The sequence below is a fragment of the Pecten maximus genome, chromosome 3, assembly GCF_902652985.1.
Source record: "Pecten maximus chromosome 3, xPecMax1.1, whole genome shotgun sequence".
Lineage (NCBI taxonomy): Eukaryota > Metazoa > Mollusca > Bivalvia > Pectinida > Pectinidae > Pecten > Pecten maximus.
Window position 1 is genome coordinate 34,372,333 of NC_047017.1, and position 22,175 is coordinate 34,394,507.

At 30.7% G+C, this 22,175-nt stretch overlaps 1 protein-coding gene across 1 annotated transcript in view; it reads right to left on the reverse strand.

Annotated features, from left to right (window-relative positions):
• LOC117322732 overlaps positions 1-20,622 on the reverse strand; it is a 29,298-nt gene extending 8,676 nt beyond the window's left edge. Inside the window, exons 1-2 of the mRNA XM_033877670.1 lie at positions 20,613-20,622; positions 18,713-18,785 (exon numbers count right to left, since the gene is read on the reverse strand). Of these exons, the coding sequence (XP_033733561.1) occupies positions 18,713-18,785; positions 20,613-20,622 (83 nt within the window). The remainder of the gene's footprint in view (positions 1-18,712; positions 18,786-20,612) is intronic.
• Positions 20,623-22,175: the final 1,553 nt, after the last annotated feature.

The following is a 22,175-nucleotide window of genomic DNA, read 5'->3' on the forward strand; positions in this document are numbered from 1 at the left end:
TTTGCATGTATATGGACATGTGAGATGTTTGTCCGGATGCTACGTCAGTATTATGTATATAAGACTATTCTTTCATTTTTAGTTGATGTTGTTTTTTGTTGTGATTTAATCAAAGAGTACCGTGATAACGCCTTGTTTATTTTTTTTCTGATTTTCGTAGTAAACCTGACAGTTTTAACTCGTAAGCTAAGATTTTGATCTAAACGACATTCACTAATCCTAGTCTTCTTCGTTAGTAGATCAAGTCCAGCCTTTAAATAGTAACGTCAAGTACATCGTATGTGATTAAGTCAGAGGAATACTGTCATACAACACGATAGTACGTTACCATAGAAACAATCTCTCACTTCGCAGTATTTGAGTTCTTTCTTGGAAAGATTTATCAAAACATACAAATATGTGTTGTGTTCCGAAAGTCTTACAGATAATTCATAGAAATTTAATATAACAGTTTAATACCTAACAAAGTTTATTAGACTAATTGAAATAGTTTACTGGTCCCAATATTGATTTTGTTTTGTTGATCCCACTGATATCTAGTTGCTGTTTCCTATTCCTGGACTAAGATAAAACAGTCAAGATAGTTGCTGTTTCCTATTCCTGGACTAAGATAAAACAGTCAAGATAGTTGCTGTTTCCTATTCCTGGACTAAGATAAAACAGTCAAGATAGATTTTACTGTTTCTGTTTTTTGTGAAATAACTAATGGCATTAATTGTTTTAGCGAGTATTGGTTCATAATCCTGTGTATTATGCAAGTAAGTTATCCGCCCTCTCATTTACATGATATTGCAATCAAACATGTTAGTGGATTTTAATATAAGACTCACAGCAATCATACATGTTAGTGGATTTTAATATAAGACTCACAGCAATCTTACATGTTAGTGGATTTTCATACGAGACACACAGCAATCATACAGGTTAATGGATTTTCATATAATACTTTCAACAATCATACAAGTTAGTTGATTTTCATATGAGACTCACAGCAACCATGCAGGTTAGTTGATTTTAATATAAGACTCAAAGCAATCATACAGGTTAGTGGATTTTGATATAAGACTCACTGTAACCATGTAGGTTAGTTGATTTTAATATAAGACTCACTGCAACCATGTAGGTTAGTGGAATTTAATATCAGACTCACTGCAACCAAACATGTTAATGGATTTTAATATAAGACTCACTGTAGCCATGTAGGTTAGCTGATTTTAATATCAGACTCACTGCAACCATGTAGGTTAGTTGTTTTTAATATAAGGCTCACTGCAACCAGGTAAGTTAGTTGATTTTCATATACGACTTTCAGCAACCATACAGATTAGTGTATTTTAATATAAGACTCACGGCAATCATACAGATTGGAAGGGAATGTCGGCAAAATCAAAACGTGCCTTAACACATGTTACAATACAGCATTACATGACTTTAACCCGTTGATTCAATAAATTCAAAAATATTGTTTATTTTTTTGATAATTGATATTTTTCAAAACTTTAAGACTCACTGCAAAGTTAAGCAACCATTTCGTTAAATGGAGATACATATGTAAATGTATGCACAACAGTCGTTTATCTCTGTGGTATATATCACAATACAACCAATACCCTGCATGTCACGCTCATGAATGTAGCACGTGTTTTTCATGTTCTTTCTAAAGGACCATACAAAACCCACACCAGATATTTCAAAACAAATAAAGAGTTAGATACAGTAGAGCAAAATTAATTAAACTGTGTCATTTAGCTGTCTCGTCCTTCTTAATTTTCAAACATAGAAATATAACATTTCAAAAGGACATCTTATCAATTTTTGATTGAATCAAACATGACAAGCAGGTTACGATAAACTTGATTATGGGCTTAATCGACCACCCCTGTTATATTTAGCATTTATTCCGGCTAATTTTAGTGTTCCCGACATCCTTCAATCTTTCTAGATTTCTGCATGACTGTCCCCATGTAGCTTCACACAGGAGTTCTAGAATGACGAAACAGCTGTATGTTGTCCCTAGCGTCACAGAGGAGTTCTAGAATGACGAAACAGCTGTATGTTGTCCCTAGCGTCATAGAGGAGTTCTAGAATGACGAAACAGATGTATGTTGTCCCTAACGTCATAGAGGAGTTCTAGAATGACGAAGCAGCTGTATTATTTAGTTATAGGTATTTATTTGCGTTTCCAATATCTGCTATTGACACAACAAAAGGACCGAGCAACAGGCTTTGTCTATATAAGATGTCTCAATGGCTTCCAGCTCACTCCGTTGAAGACATTGAATACATTATTACAATACTTTTAACTCATCGCATGACACTTGTGTATATTATTGCGAGATAAATCAAATAGTTAGACTTGATTCATATTTTCATGTTCCGACAAAATTACATTTTTCATGTAATATATGGACTTAAGATAAAAAAATAGATAAATACAAAACTCTTAAATACTGATACTTGATATTGTTGTAAAATATTCCTAGTGTATAATATCAAATAAGATATTCGATTATGGGTATTCCTGGTATACAAAATCAAGTTAAATATATCAATATAGGTATTTCTGGTATACCAAATCAAATTAAACATACCATTATATTGGTATTTCTAGTATATCAACCAAATTAGATATACCATTATGGGTGTTTTTTGGTATACCAAATCAAATCAAATATATTGATACACGTCTTGACCTTAAGCCACTAAAATTTGGCTACAGCAGCATGACTTAGCTGATTGATCCATGTATATATTCTGATAAAAAGAAATGTACTAGGATTTATCTGAAGTAGCTATGTCTTAAAATGAGTTGGAAAATTAAAAAGTAAATGAACTAAACGAGAGAGAGAAAAAAGAATTATGTAAGAACAAGATAATCTTGAACACATACTCATACACTTTAACACCACATATCTATTTACTTTAATGGGTTTGTGGTATTTGATATTTATATATACTTATTTTATATATTAGGCTATTTATTTACATCTGTCTGAGTACCACCATAGCTGTTTTCGTATTTATAACAAAGAACCTTCGGCGATTTAATGATCGACGAATGGATCATATACACAACTACAGCAATATCGTTCGTTGTTTATCTCTTAAACTTATGTAAGTGTTTCATGTTCTTTGTCTGTACATGATAGTTTTCAGTTTACTTGTGTCTTGATAAATGGGGGAATTGAGTCAAAGATTCGATTATTGACTTGTCTGTACTGTCACTTTTATTTATATGTAATATTTATATTTGTTTCAAATTGAAAGGTTTTTAAAGGTTCTATTCACTTGAGTGTCCGTGGTATAAACCTGAAGTTAATATACGTTGTTTTTGAACATCAAAACTATCTGGTTTAGAAATAAAACACATTAGAATTGTTTAGAATAATTGTATACATCACATTAATCATGTGATTTAGTGATATTTAATGTTAGTGCAGTTCTATATTAATTTAGCTGCATTCCCCTTCCAGTTAATTATAGTTAATTGGTATAGTTTTGATATGTACCGTAAAATGAATACATTTTAACGATAACTAAGGAATGCTTTGAAATAATAGGGGTTTTTTTGTTACAAAATTTCTAAAGAGGCGTTTTTTTGTTTCTCTATAAAGACATTTCAATACCGGTGTATGTAAACATTTGTGATGAAAAAGCAAATTCTATGCGATGCAAAATATATTTTAATAAGAAAGGTGTTGTTTATAATCTACGAGTCCCACATTTCTGTATTTGAGATGAAAAGAAACTTACTTTTGGTGAAATTGATTGTATTGCTGTTTATTTTTACGACCTAGTAAGATAAAATCATATATGTGATCTTATGATTTAATATCCTTGACGATATCGCAATCATGCATGTAAGCATCTTTCTATAATTCTTCTTTTATGTTGAATTTGTCTCTAATAACCAGACTATTAACCACGCCTTATCTCGATATTCGGTAGATATTGTAGAATCGCCTTATCTCGATAGTCGGTAGATATTGTAGAACCACCTTATCTCGATATTCGGTAGATATTGTAGAACCACCTTATCTCGATATTCGGTAGTTATCATAGAATCGCCTTATCTCGATATTCTGTGTTTATTGCGGTTATGTTACATTCATTAATAACGATTTGACATGGATTGACATTATAAAGGTAACAGAGCTGATGATGATGATGATGATGATGATGATGATGATGATGATGATGATGAGATGACAGGTTTGACTTTAAACACCTTACAATTTGTTAACATCAAATGCTTCCACTGTGTCAAGTTGTTTTTAATACATGTTTATATAAAATATTTAAGTATGTGTAAATAAATCTACAGTGAGGGCCTGTCAGTGTTGGGTGAATATATTCGTTATCTTCGACTGTCTCAATATTAACATGTTAAATTTTACTCCCGTTAAACATACTTGTGTGTGTCAATCGATGTTGTGTGATTATGTCAAACATTTAATGCGTTTGGAATGTATACATCCAGATGAATTAAATATTATTTAAGTTGATATTTAAGTACATGATTAACTCTATCATATAGATAGATAAACTTCCCGGTAATTATAACTCCGACAGCCGCTCGTGCGTACAGTGAGGTATAACACCGATAGGACCCCTAGTCCTCTAAACCTCCTTAACGCCACATTCTACTGTATCATCACATAGTACTATGAGGTAACTTTTCACACTTAACGCCATCAAAAGGCCTCAATCATTGTATGTGTACACACTTAATGGCTGTATCGAATGATCCGCACCAATACTGGATATTGTAGTTCTAACCTACCCATTACCGTACATTATACCCAAACCCTTGTAATCGAGAACCACACATAATTGACTGCATCCATAATCTGTATAATGAACTCATATAATCCTGTTCCGTCTTTTTGAAACAGCTTGAGGATTTCGTCAATAAAACTATACTATACATCTAGGGGTAAAAACGCCTTGTCATCGCACAAAGACATTTATTGGACTCAATTGTGTTTATATGATCACCAAATAAAATATCATTTTCTTTACATCTTTTATGGGAGAAATTTAAATCAACACGTTCGTTATTGGGGGAAGTCCCTGCCGAGCTAAGCGAACGCCAGTAGCCATTGTGAGGTTGTGTGCGCTGCGTAGATTACCAGGATTTTCAAGAGGTAGCAGATACTGAGCCTCGCTATTTACTTTTCACGCTTTGGAAAATGGGACAATGGCATATTTTGCTGCAATTCAATTGACAATGTGAACGATTGGGAGAAGGATTGAATCAAAATAGTCTATGTCAACAAAAGAAAACTTTCCCATCAACGTCGGGGGAAGGATATTGATTGAGTTATTGATGATATTGACTCGGATAGCCTGGGGAGACTTAGATGATCGGACGTGAACCTCGAGATATTCTCTAATAACTCCACACTCCATAGCGGAAAACAAAGCTAAAGAACTGGAACACAGTCATTGGAAATACTCCCCGGAGTATGTATAAATATCGCCATTATTACAGCTAATTTGGCTTCTGGCAAATTTGAAATTGTTTGCGTTAAGGCATGACGAAAATGTAAGAAGATTTTACCAAATTTTGTCAATAAGCGTTGTTCCTGTTGAAACTTTCATTTGAACTAAATAATTTAAACATGTTTTCATTCTTTATTCCTTTTTGCTACTTAGTGTATTTAATCATACGCAATATGAAAAATGTGTGTAATTGTCGAAGAATGTAATGATGTTAGTTCTACAAATACATTGTATAGAGACATTTTGTCATCGCCAAATATACATGTTTAATCTTCAAAGTAAACCTCGATATTTAGTTTACAAATAAATAAATATTTTTTTCATATTTCCGAAAACGAAATAAATTCTTAATTCGATCAATCGACCTATATATGACGTAGGAGTGTCTGCGAACTTGAACATTTATTACATTTATCACAGTATTGATTAAATAGCTCAATTTTTAAAGATTATTACAACTGTGTGTAATGAATTTAAGCTGTTTCGTTTTCAAAGAAAAACATCAAACCGTACATTTAAGTAAGGGAGAATATCTATATAGAAATAATCATTCATTAATCTTCACGTATATCATCATTTCTTTTTAAAAAAAGAAAACAAAATACACAAAAATATTTTGGGGTATAGACGGTAAATAAACATGTGGATATCTAAAAATAAAACTTAACTTAGGACATCTTGATTTGTGACGTCAGCTGAAGGTCAATAAGTAAGTCCACAATAAATGTAATAAATTTGATTTGTGGTTTTAGGTTTCCGAACAAATATCCGTTACACACCCACTCAGGATGTCAAACTTTTGTAGTAAATAGCATTAGGCGATTTGTCCCATACTGTCAGGTGACACTCTGACCACTGGTCAGTTTGTTCAGACTTGTGTGTTAGTGTTTACACTACTAGCCGTCCATCAGGAACATCCATGGTGATGTGTGGTTCTTGTTTGTTGTCCGGCTCAATATTCCTAGGAAATACTATTTTTGTTAGCACTGGTCATTCGGTAAACGCGACAGTTCTATTCAAAATTGATTATATCACAGTTTTGGCTTGTCTGTCTAATATTTGGCGTTAGTACTCCTCGGAATAGTTATCATTATGAAAATATCGTTATCTTTATGTATCGATAACCCGTAAGTATATTAGTATAGAAATAACGTTCAAGACCAAACGGAAATAATTATAAGTAAGTGTTTGATGAACGTATATATTGCTGCTTGCGATTAGGCATGGAGGCATTATGTATTCCATATATGATCACTTATGATTGTTTGTCTGATATTTAAAACACGTGTACTTATTTTTTCTGCCAAAAAAACTATTGTTTCTGTCATGACAATGACATCAATATAAATAAATAATTTTATTTAAAAGTATCTCATGGCGAAACGCGAACTTATAAAATATCTTAAACAATTGTAAGAAGCGTCAAATTAATTTTGAAAATATGCATCAACCTGCAAGCAGTATTATTAGTGTTTTTGGACTAACAAACTCTCATCGCTGATGACAAGTTCCAAGTTAATAAATGACTGCTTATAGGTAAACTAAAATAATTTTAACGATAACGATTTCGATATAAGTTGATATAGGGTTTTTGTTCATCTACAAATATTTTTTGTTTTATGATAATAAGCAGTTTACACTATAATATTATATGGATATTTGTACTATTTATAGAAGTACTGTTATAGTAAGATGATGTGATAGTTTTATAAAATCTAAGAATAATGTACATTATTTGCCTGGATGAAAATAATCAAATGTTCCTTCATCTGGTATCAGAAAACTGGATGTTTACCTTAATGTATAATAGTTACTATTATTGACAAAAGGCATATTCATTGTGGTAAATTACATAGCGTCCAGAAAAGACGAAGTGTGTGTTTTTATACTAGTTCGGAAATATTTATAGATAGTTGGCCTCGTAAAAAGAAATTACACTTTTTATTTAACTGCTGCTGAACGATTTTACAATGGATAGATATCCGATCATTAACGAAACATCTTCCTTGACATTCCTCGGAGTACGACTTCATTGTATATATATTACCCAGCAAGTGAACTTAAGTACATCTATCAATGTAGACAAGGACATGGAACAAAAACGCACAGTATATCATAAGTTACGATATATATATATATATTATTTCTTATGTTTCTCAACATATCACTGGTTATATGATTGGTGTTTGGTGTGAATCCGATACGTCAATATAAGTTAGATTTCACTATTTTGGACTTGAAACAACAAATAACTGTTGTAAATATGTAAATTAAAGTTTAACTAAAGCAATAAAAAATACCAACTATTTTTAGATTCAACTGAAGGAAATTTTAATACCTACGTATATTGATGATTAATTGTTAAACACTTTGACATTTACGATAAATACCAGAATGTCATAGTTCCATCAATAAGGTTTTTTCAAAATATATCTTACAATGAACAGTACTGTATAAAGATAATGAATGTATTATGTATAAGCCATGCGAGTAAAAAGTGTTACATGCTTTGTAGCATTATATTTTCAATTTTCCTATTTATTTCTCAAGTTTTTCTTGGAAAATATATCTTACTTCATAACAAGCAATTTGCATTATAATACACTACATTAAATAAAACATGTCGATTATACCCTTCCGATAAAATAATATACACGTTTTAGCTTTACATATATTTACAGATAATATGTCTGTGCGTGTCTTCCTTCCTTTATGATAATCTATATTAAAAAAATAAAAATAAATAAAAAAGAAATATGTGTCTCTTTCCTATGTTATAAAGATATATTAAAAATATAATAACGTTTTTCTTTCTGTATGATGGTATATTGAAACAAAATTGTCCATCCTAAATTTTAATATGTGTCCCTTCCTGTATATTAACATAAGATAAGATCTCTGTATTATAATATATATTTACACCAACTATAATGACGTGTGTTTTCTCCCTATAACACAGTACGTATTGATCATTACTACACGTAGCCTCTCTGTATCAAAGTAGCTATTTACATTAAATATAATTATACTAGCCTCTCTGTATCAAAGTACCTATTTACATTAAAGATAACTATACTAGCCTCTCTGTATCAAAGTACCTATTTACATTAAATACATTGTATAACTATACGTATCCTCTCTGTATCGAAGCACCTATTTACATTAACTATAACGATGTTCGTATCCTCCCTAGGAATCCCAGTGTAAATAGCAGTAATTAGAAATCATGTAAAGGACATTAAGTTCGGTAGTTCTTATTTTCAATTTCTTCTATTCACAGTTTGTATTTAATAATCCTGTTCTTCAAACACAATTTTTTGTTTGATTATCAGAAGTTCTTCCTATTTCGAACATCAAAGTGTTAAACGAATCGGGCATTTAATAAAATCTACATATACTTATATGGAAAGTCAATAGCGCCTGGAAAGCTTGAGCCAGATCAAAAAGATACATATACACACCTAATCAGGAAAAATCAAGCGTGTAGGATCGTTTATTAAGTACCAATTCAGACGGAGATCTCTTACTCTGAGGGTTTACCTTAGCTTCGAGTCCTTGTTCTTTTGCCCTGTGTCGATTCAAACTGCATTTCTCTTCGTGCCTATCGCCGACAACTTGAAAACGCTCGACTTAGCTAAACTGCCTGCGTGAAGGGTTATCGACGGGGCGCTTTGTTTGTTGATATCTCCCAACAAATGAGAGTATTTAGCCTTCAATTAAACTTGAAGAGAAAAGCTGAACATATATATATATTGAATGACAAACAATGCAGAGCGAGGCTGTTTTACTGTAAGACGGTGGAAGAATTTCGTCCAATTCGCCACAAGCTGTGTAAGCTATTTAATCCGGAACAGGTGCGAGGAGAATTGACATTTGGTAAAACCGACATGCTGACAAACTGGTAATTGATCCGAAATGTTCATTATAAACACTTTCTTCTATTGACTGTATTGAATATTGTTATGTATCTTTCTCAGTTAATGTCTAATAAGAAAAAAAAAGAAAAATGTATAATGAAGTAATACTACATAGTCAGCGGTGATGTATTGTAATCAATGAACTCCGCAGTGTAATGTTCCTTTCTATAGACGATAAACAGTGTAATATCGGCCAGAACTGTGGCTTGGTTAAACAAGATACGGTGTTTAATTTGCGTCTGCAAATATTAAAGTGTTTTTTTCTTTAAGCAAACATAAATTATATGAGGATAAATATTTAATTTTAACCGTGTATCAATTTGTACTTTTTCAAAGTAATAATCCTAAATTTCAATGCATCTAAATCGGGTCTATTGTACGTAAAGAATCGCGAATTTACTTTATCTCCTTGTGTTTGATCTATCGCCAACCCGTAATGCGCCATTACAGTACATATCAGCGCCTGGCTTTGCCTCACATCCCCGGATATTTATTTGACGTATAAATGCTACCTCTTTTGAGAAGAGTTACAGGAAGTAGAAGCCTCAAGCATGCCAGCGAAGACTTACAAGAAGATACCGCATTGCTGTCTCATAATTTTGATTGCTTCCTCGTTCTCGATCGACAAAAAAAAATTAGAGACGAAATTAACAGCATGGAAACATACTTTGATCTAAAGCTTCCAATCGTAAAATTCATCAATCGAACCATCTTTTATATTTTCATAAATCTTTTTGTAATCATGATGTTTTCATAGACTTAAGGCTTCACCGCGTGTGTACCAGTATAAATGTTTATTGTGTCCAAATATCAAAACAACATAGCGATGAAAAAGGTACAAAACACGACGAATTCGCTTTACCTCGAAAATCGCGAAACATCAACAGATGTAGACTAGCAGTACGAGTCGATAAGTATGTTTTTCCTTGTGTTTTCCCAATGGTCTCCATGACAACCTATATTTTCATCTATATCTTTCCCTCATTTATCGATTTTGGGTTATACTTTACGGTATTCTCTCTCATTATAACAATACTTCTGTATGCATTCAGCTCTTGAATAACTATAAAACATTTCAAAACCCTACATTGGTTATCATTATTAAAGTGAATAATGTATGTTTGAATGGTATTCTGATAATGAATTAATCATTATTAAAGTGAATATTGTATGTTTGAATGGTATTCTGATAATGAATTAATCATTATTAAAGTGAATATTGTATGTTTGAATGGTATTCTGATAATAAATTAATCATTATTAAAGTGAATATTGTATGTTTGAATGGTATTCTGATAATAAATTAATCATTATTGAAGTGAATGTTGTATGTTTGAATGGTATTCTGATAATGAATTAATCATTATTGAAGTGAATATTGTATGTTTGAATGGTATTCTGATAATAAATTAATCATTATTAAAGTGAATATTGTATGTTTGAATGGTATTCTGATAATGAATTAATCATTATTGAAGTGAATATTGTATGTTTGGATGGTATTCTGATAATGAATTAATCATTATTGAAGTGAATATTGTATGTTTGAATGGTATTCTGATAATGAATTAATCATTATTAAAGTGAATATTGTATGTTTGAATGGTATTCTGATAATGAATTAATCATTATTGAGGTGAATATTGTATGTTTGAATGGTATTCTGATAATGAATTAATCATTATTTAAGTGAATATTGTATGTTTGAATGGTATTCTGATAATAAATTAATCATTATTGAAGAGAATATTGTATGTGTGGATGGTATTCTGCTAATAAATCATTATTGAAGTGAATATTGTATGTGTGGATGGTATTCTGCTAATAAATCATTATTGAAGTGAATATTGTATGTGTGAATGGTATTCTGATAATAAATTAATCATTTGAGTGTCATGTCATCCACCTTAAATACTCCGAGTATGTTTATCTTAAAATAAACAGAACCAGCTGTAAAACAACAAAAATATGAAGCGTGCGTCAATGTAGGATGAAAAAATATCAATATCGTCAACTATTTGTGATTAAAGAGAAACTTAAAATCTTTCGGAATAAAAAAGAAATGAAGAAAAATTAGACAGCGTAAGCTTACCTCAGTCCGAAGAATTAATTCTTAGAATTCCCCATGCCCTATTATCGAGGTCATCCGTTAATGATATAGATACGTTCCAGAACAATGTCTTGTTTTAGTTACAATATTTATATTTCCTGGTCAGCACATTTTAATGCTATCTTCAGGATTTTATTATTAGCCCCAAAAATATAGCATTGACGCTTGCTTGCCTGATGGATCCTGAAAAAAATGAACCGTACATCAATTCAGAAATATGTAACGATTGTCATTACAGTTTGAGGTGTTAATACAATTTTACTTTGTAAACCTAATTAACGTTTTCTGCTTTCTTGAGAAAGGGAACCCAATTATTCCTGTATCCTTATTTCAAAATTCTGTAATAAAAACACTTATGTACTGTATGTATATGGTATGTCAGTGTGTAATTCTGTAATACAGACACTAAGGAACTGTATGTATATAGATATGTCAGTGTGTAATTCTGTAATATAGACACTTATGTACTGTATGTATATAGATATGTCAGTGTGTAATTCTGTAATATAGATATGTCAGTGTGTCATTCTGTAATATAGATATGTCAGTGTGTAATTATGTAATACAGACAATAATGTACTGTATGTATATAGATATGTCAGTATGTAATTCTGTAATATAGACACTAATGTACTGTATATATATAGATATGTCTGTATGTAATTCTGTAATATAGACAATAATGTACTGTATGTATATAGATGTGTCAGTATGTAATTCTGTAATATAGACACAAATGTACTGTATATATATAGATATGTCAGTATGTAATTCTGTAATATAAACATTAATGTACTATATGTATATAGATATGTCAGTATGTAATTCTGTAATATAGACACAAATGTACTATATATATATATATAGATATGTCAGTATGTAATTCTGTAATATAAACATTAATGTACTATATGTATATATATATGTCAGTGTGTAATTCTGTAATATAGATATGTCAGTGTGTAATTCTGTAATACAGACACTAATTTACTGTATATATATAGATATGTCAGTGTGTAATTCTGTAATATAGACACTAATGTACTGTATATATATAGATATGTCAGTGTGTAATTCTGTAATACAACACTATACGTATATATAGTATGTCGTGTGTAATTCTGTAATACAGACAATAATGTACTGTATGTATATAGATATGTCATGTGTATTCTGTATACAGACCTATTACTGTATTATATAGATATGTCAGTATGTAATTCTGTAATACAGACACTAATGTACTGTATGTATATATATAGATATGTCAGTATGTAATTCTGTCATACAGACACTAATGTACTGTATGTATATATATAGATATGTCAGTGTGTAATTCTGTAATATAGATATGTCAGTATGTAATTCTGTCATACAGACACTAATGTACTGTATGTATATATATAGATATGTCAGTGTGTAATTCTGTAATATAGACACAAATGTACTGTATATATATAGATATGTCAGTGTGTAATTCTGTAATATAGACACTTATGTACTGTATATATATAGATATGTCAGTGTGTAATTCTGTAATATAGACACAAATGTACTGTATATATATAGATATGTCAGTGTGTAATTCTGTAATATAGACACTTATGTACTGTATATATATAGATATGTCAGTGTGTAATTCTGTAATACAGACACTAATGTACTGTATGTATATAGATATGTCAGTGTGTAATTCTGTAATACAGACACTAATGTACTGTATGTATATAGATATGTCAGTGTGTAATTCTGTCATACAGACACTAATGTACTGTATATATATAGATATGTCAGTGTGTAATTCTGTCATACAGACACTAATGTACTGTATGTATATATAGATATGTCAGTGTGTAATTCTGTAATACAGACACTAATGTACTGTATGTATATATAGATATGTCAGTGTGTAATTATGTAATACAGACACTAATGTACTGTGTATATATATAGATATGTCAGTGTGTAATTATGTAATACAGACACTAATGTACTGTATGTATATATATAGATATGTCAGTGTGTAATTATGTAATACAGACACTAATGTACTGTATGTATATATATAGATATGTCAGTGTGTAATTATGTAATACAGACACTAATGTACTGTATGTATATAGATATGTCAGTGTGTAATTATGTAATACAGACACTAATGTACTGTATGTATATATATAGATATGTCAGTGTGTAATTATGTAATACAGACACTAATGTACTGTATGTATATATATAGATATGTCAGTGTGTAATTATGTAATACAGACACTAATGTACTGTATATATATAGATATGTCAGTGTGTAATTCTGTAATACAGACACTAATGTACTGTATATATATAGATATGTCAGTGTGTAATTCTGTAATACAGACACTAATGTACTGTATGTATATAGATATGTCAGTATGTAATTCTGTAATATAGATATGTCAGTGTGTAATTCTGTAATACAGACACTAATGTACTGTATGTATATAGATATGTCAGTATTTAATTCTGTAATATAGATATGTCAGTGTGTAATTCTGTAATACAGACACTTATGTACTGTATATATATAGATATGTCAGTGTGTAATTCTGTAATATAGACACTTATGTACTGTATATATATATAGATATGTCAGTGTGTAATTCTGTAATATAGACACTTATGTACTGTATATATATAGATATGTCAGTGTGTAATTCTGTAATATAGACACACATGTACTGTATATATATAGATATGTCAGTGTGTAATTCTGTAATATAGACACTTATGTACTGTATATATATAGATATGTCAGTGTGTAATTCTGTAATACAGACACTAATGTACTGTATGTATATAGATATGTCAGTGTGTAATTCTGTAATACAGACACTAATGTACTGTATGTATATAGATATGTCAGTGTGTAATTATGTAATACAGACACTAATGTACTGTATATATATAGATATGTCAGTGTGTAATTATGTAATACAGACACTAATGTACTGTATGTATATATATAGATATGTCAGTGTGTAATTATGTAATACAGACACTAATGTACTGTATGTATATATATAGATATGTCAGTGTGTAATTATGTAATACAGACACTAATGTACTGTGTATATATATAGATATGTCAGTGTGTAATTATGTAATACAGACACTAATGTACTGTATGTATATATATAGATATGTCAGTGTGTAATTATGTAATACAGACACTAATGTACTGTATGTATATATATAGATATGTCAGTGTGTAATTATGTAATACAGACACTAATGTACTGTATGTATATAGATATGTCAGTGTGTAATTATGTAATACAGACACTAATGTACTGTATGTATATATATAGATATGTCAGTGTGTAATTATGTAATACAGACACTAATGTACTGTATGTATATATATAGATATGTCAGTGTGTAATTATGTAATACAGACACTAATGTACTGTATATATATAGATATGTCAGTGTGTAATTCTGTAATACAGACACTAATGTACTGTATATATATAGATATGTCAGTGTGTAATTCTGTAATACAGACACTAATGTACTGTATGTATATAGATATGTCAGTATGTAATTCTGTAATATAGATATGTCAGTGTGTAATTCTGTAATACAGACACTAATGTACTGTATGTATATAGATATGTCAGTATTTAATTCTGTAATATAGATATGTCAGTGTGTAATTCTGTAATACAGACACTAATGTACTGTATGTATATAGATATGTCAGTATTTAATTCTGTAATATAGATATATCAGTGTGTAATTCTGTAATACAGACACTAATGTACTGTATGTATATAGATATGTCAGTGTGTAATTCTGTAATATAGATATGTCAGTATGTAATTCTGTAATACAGACACTAATGTACTGTATGTATATAGATATGCCAGTATGTAATTCTGTAATACAGACACTAATGTACTGTATGTATATATATAGATATGTCAGTGTGTAATTATGTAATACAGACACTAATGTACTGTATGTATATATATATGTCAGTATGTAATTCTGTAATACAGACACCAATGTACTGTATATATATAGATATGTCAGTGTGTAATTCTGTAATACAGACACTAATGTACTGTATGTATATAGATATGTCAGTGTGTAATTCTGTAATATAGATATGTCAGTATGTAATTCTGTAATACAGACACTAATGTACTGTATGTATATAGATATGTCAGTATGTAATTCTGTCATACAGACAATAATGTACTGTATGTATATAGATATGTCAGTATGTAATTCTGTAATATAAACATTAATGTACTATATAATTAGGATTTATACATATGTCAGTGTGTTACAGAAACATCGTCTTCTGACAGAGGTATATAACATAATGAATAGCTTTAATTGAAACCTTGAGCACATTGAGAAATAACAAATAACTCCGTTCCACCCTGATATGACGAAGAGTACAACTGTAGGGAATTACACCCTTGATTAGGGATCCCTAATGACACACATACAACCAGGGGCTCGTTAAATTCGTGAGGAGGGGCTGGGAATTGCTCTGCAATTGAAGTCAAATATTTGGATGATAATATCGTATTTGAGTGAGTGTTGTATTATACATGTTGGTTGTGGTGTGTGCATAAAGAGGGGGCGTGATTGCCGAGTAGGGGGGTACAAAACACCAGGCGAGGGGTCCATATACGCTTTGTATGCCTGGACACAATCGCCGTACAAGGAAACATTAGATGGCTTCCTTCAGATGAAAAAGAAAGTATTTAATCGGTAAATAAATGGGAGTACTGACAAAGACGTTATTGAAGCACAGGTGTTTCACTGTAGGAAAATACTTCATCATTATCGGGCAGAGTTTTTTTTACCTGTGTCGATTTATTTCAAAACATTTTAGGGGTGTATTATATGTAGCGTGTTAATTAAAGCGAGGTAGCAATACGTCGTGGTATATCCCAGATCGGGGCGGCTCACGGGCACACACGATGAAAGACGTTCTCAATGATCCAAAGGAAGTCTTTGAGAAACGTTCATCTATAGCTATTGAAGAATGATTAAGATGTCAGCGAATTTTTATCAAAATGTTCTTTAAAACACTCCCTTTTATACAAAACATACATACTCATAACACAGCATCCCTATTACTATTAAACTCTAGTATATACAACGTCTTATATATTTATACCCGTTAGATATTCTTATCTAACTATATACATTAATATATATATATATAGTCTTATATAATTGGTCATATAGAAACAACCAATTGCTAAAATTACTAAAATTACTTTTTACCACAATACATAGAGGTTACACAATGAGTGGTTGTTGGATATGGAATTTATTTCACACGAGTAAGTTATTTTTTAAAAGTTACAAAAGACACGAGCTTTAGCGAGTCTTGCTTTTGTTTTGCAACTTTGAAAACATAACTTACGAGTGTGAAATAAATTCCATATCCAAAATTCAGGAGGTGTGTGACCTGTTTCTAACACAATAATATCGGCTGGAATCAATGCATATGCAAATAAGGTGTACAGGTGACGGCCGGGACCCGGTGATGTGACGTCATTCGATTATCGCCATTTTCGTCTTTCTATTTTAAGATACTGACCATGTATTCTCTATATATAAGACTATGTATCAAGATATATAGTTATATAAGACTTTATATTAATGTATATAGTTATATAATAAGATGTATCAATGTATATAGTTATATAATACTATGTATCAATGTATATAGTTATATAAGACTTTATATTAATGTATATAGTTATATAATAAGATGTATCAATGTATATAGTTATATAATAAGATGTATCAATGTATATAGTTATATAATACTATGTATCAATGTATATAGTTATATAATACTATGTATTAATGTATATAGTTATATAATACTATGTATCAATGTATATAGTTATATAATAAGATGTATCAATGTATATAGTTATATAATACTATGTATCAATGTATATAGTTATATAATACTATGTATCAATGTATATAGTTATATAATACTATGTATCAATGTATATAGTTATATAATAAGATGTATCAATGTATATAGTTATATAATACTATGTATCAATGTATATAGTTATATAATACTATGTATTAATGTATATAGTTATATAATACTATGTATCAATGTATATAGTTATATAATACTATGTATCAATGTATATAGTTATATAATACTATGTATCAATGTATATAGTTATATAATAAGATGTATCAATGTATATAGTTATATAATACTATGTATCAATGTATATAGTTATATAATACTATGTATTAATGTATATAGTTATATAATACTATGTGTCAATGTATATAGTTATATAATACTATGTATTAATGTATATAGTTATATAATACTATGTATCAATGTATATAGTTATATAATAAGATGTATCAATGTATATAGTTATATAATAAGATGTATCAATGTATATAGTTATATAATACTATGTATCAATGTATATAGTTATATAATACTATGTATCAATGTATATAGTTATATAATACTATGTATCAATGTACAGTGTATATAGTTATATAAGACTATGTATCAATGTATATAGTTATATAAGACTTTGTATCAATGTATATAGTTATATAAGACTATGTATCAATGTATATAGTTATATAAGACTTTGTATTAATGTATAGTTATATAATACTATGTATCAATGTATATAGTTATATAATACTATGTATCAATATATATAGTTATATAAGACTTTGTATTAATGTATATAGTTATATAATACTATGTATCAATGTATATAGTTTTATAAGACTATGTATTAATGTATAGTTATATAATACTATGTATCAATGTATATAGTTATATAAGACTATGTATCAATGTATAGTTATATAAGACTATGTATTAATGTATAGTTATATAATACTATGTATCAATGTATATAGTTATATAAGACTATGTATTAATGTCTTAATTAACTATATACATTCATACATACACAGTCTTATATAACCTCATACATCAATACAAAGATAGTAAAGCACTCCTGCTTTCTTTGGATTGATGGTCCTATAATTCTCGCTTGACAAATTGAAGAACACGCGTTAGAACGTTATGGTTATTTGTCAGCAATCTTATGAGAATTATAAGATAATAACTTTCCTCGGAATACAGTTTGATACTTACCATTCCGTAAAAGTAAAGTTCCCGCTGTCACTGGGACCTGTTCTTGTGACGTCACGACTACAAATGACCGTTCCTGACAAAAAATAGGGTTCATGGAAAAACACACAAAATATTTAAATTAATTTTAATATCCTAATATATTTCATCGTGAGGATATTCACCTATTATACAACAGAACTACATAAATTGCTTCAAGTTAAAATGGTATTGAATAAAGTAATATATAGATAATCTTATACTTATATAAACTAGGTATTCCCATATATCTGTATACATTTTTATACTCTCTTAAATAATCAAATAATCTAGTATTTAATTTGATATGGTTAGGCCTATATAATTTATATATAAATATACCTATTTTAGTATACCCCAGGATATAGTGATATAGTTTAATATTCTAGTATTTAATTTTATATAATTTTATATTCTAATATGTAGTCTGAACTATTTATGTGGTCAGTAAAATTATAGCGACAGTACGGAAAAGTGGATTGTCGATTATTTAGGGAATATTTCCCGTTATCAAAAACACAGATATATTTATGTAACTATTTCTTTTTTATGTCGGTAATGTGATCTTTTCTAAATGATTTGTGCCTTGATAAATGGGCGGATTGCCTCGACGATGCGACAATTTATTTGTCCGTGCTGTCACTATCACATACTCCACATATCCCTATCTTTATTGATAGTCAACGTATCAATCCGTCCGGATCCAGTATTACTGGACCATACCGCTACTATTACTTAGACCCTGCCTCACCAAATTATATAAATTGGTATATAGAGAGTCTGTCATGATTATAAACACTAGTATGTATAATTCTATATAAGTATTATGTACAGTAATATTAATCAACTGTGAAAGTTTCTCGTCAAGGCCTCCTTCCCTTTTGGAATCGGTTTGAGAATGTCTCAATTACCCACTTTAAATGCTAGAAGACTGCTTTTTGACATGTACTTCTGTTCTTAAGAAATAATGACGATGGCCTATATGTCTTTTAAACTGAACTCGAAAGCTGAAAAAAGATGCTTCTAAATAACTAGGTAGAAAGTAAAACCTGAATTTGTCGACTGGAAAAATTAGGAACGATTGCCATAGTAACATACGTGATTCCGTGATGTTTAAATCGTGTGGAGAATTTGAAACAGACAGACTCTAAAATGGTCTGAAAGGAATCTCTGTTGAAGTGGATTCGGTAAGAATTGCTAATATCTCTACAGCATTAAAGTTACCAGGCGATACATCCATCAGGATAGCGGTACTTGTGGTGTAAATGCAATTTGGGTGACTAAAGTGTTGTCTAGTTATATCACAGTCCCCACCCTGCCTCTCGACTCACAGACAACCGGACACAACAAACAGGGATCTTACATTATTATTGTAAACATCTCGTAATCACGACTTCAGCCACTCTAGGTAACAGTCTTCAGGCAACATGGCGGACAATCTCAACTCACGACCGATATTGAGAGAGCTATTACTTATCTTCCGCAGGCTTTGGGAGATTTACACGAATCTACCTCGAGTACCGCTGGATATGGTTGTTGTATAAATAAGTTTAACTTAGATTACAGTAATGGAGTTACACCATTGACAGTCTATGAATTTCTATATCCCCGGATAAAACCGGGGGACATTTTGGGTGCAAATAAAACGATTATAGTGACAGTAGGGATTATATACCCCGCCGCCTGATCCCTTCGTGTACTGACTTCTGCCATAATAGTTGGCTGCCCGGATCATCAGACTTCAACAGTCCTACACGCTCTGCCGTCTGCTATGATAAACTTTGCCCTCCATTCCGTTCGACCAAAGCCGTATCCCGTCTAAATGTGCTCTGCGTGAATACTATTCCATTGTTTTATCTGTCCGGGTAAATACATGCCTACCCACCTCCTGCCATTTCTATATTTAGTTTGATATTAAGTAAAGATAGCTCTGATAAGACACAGTCTTGTGATATATCCTTCCTGTAACTGTTTTATCCACTTCGGGAATCTGATCAACTGAACATAAAGATGCCATATCTTGTCAGCGTCACGCAGAAATCAGACTTTTAAACTTGTATGGAAGCCGCACAAGATATTGACACCTTTAAATACAAACTGAGAGTTAGATTCAGCAGTGCCAAAATGAATTTAACAGCACCGTGCAGCCGTTTCGTCCTTCTAGGACTCGTCAGTGATGCTAGGGACATCATACAGCTGTGTCGTCGTTCTAGGACTCCTCAGTGATGCTAGGGACATCATACAGCTGTGTCGTCCTCCTCAGTGATACTGTGGACACCCTACAGCTGTGTCTTCCTTCTAGGACTCTTCAGTGATGCTAGGGACCCCATACAACTGTGTCGTCCTTCTAGGACTCGTATGTAATATTAGGGACACCATACAGCTGTGTCGTCCTTCTAGGACTCGTATGTAATATTAGGGACACCCTACAGCAGTGTCGTCCTTCTAGGAGTTGTCAGTGATGCTAAAGGCCTAAAATGTTGAGTTATGTCAAACTCTGGATTAGGAAGTACATCCAGAACAAAACCATAAATACACTATCGATCCAACCATCCACATCTCATCACCAATATATTGGCAGATACCCAACACGTAAAGATAGTATTGCCATATCTTCCTCTAGACGACAACACCTAAAGCGATTTCCTTGTTACGTCGTCCTTGTGACATAAGATGTTCTGACAAGGCAGCTAAAACGTTGCTTTAGATACTTTACTGAAATCTTTCCAGAAATGCAAATGAAATATCACTTTTTTTCAAGTCATTAATATACATATACAACATATCAAATCTATTATGGAATATGTTACACATGTTATACGAAAACTTTACTGAATATATAACAATGGACCGTATTACACAATGAGGACATAATATTGTTCGCAGGGCTGAGCCGTTAACAAAATGAAATACCTATATCGAGGGAAATTTATCTCCGTGTTATTCAGGGACACTTTTACACAGATAATAGATCATATAGTCGATAGGAAATGATACAACATACATTCATATATCGAACAAAAACAATCAAATTACAACACACATCCAAATATAAAACAAAATAAAATTAAAATACAACACACATCCAAATATAGAACAAACGCAATAAAACTACAAAATAAATCCAAATATGGAACAAATACAGTTAAAATACAACTCACATTCAAATATGGAACAAATAAAATAAACTACAACACACATCCAAATATAGAACAAATAAAATTAACTACAACACGCATCCAAATATGGAACAAATACAATTAAACTACAACACACATCCAAATATAGAACAAATAAAATAAACTACAACACACATCCAAATATGGAACAAATACAATTAAGATACAACACAAATCCACATATGAGACAAATACAATTAAAATACAATACACATCCAAATATGGAACACATAGGATAAAACTACAAAATAAATCCAAATATGGAACAA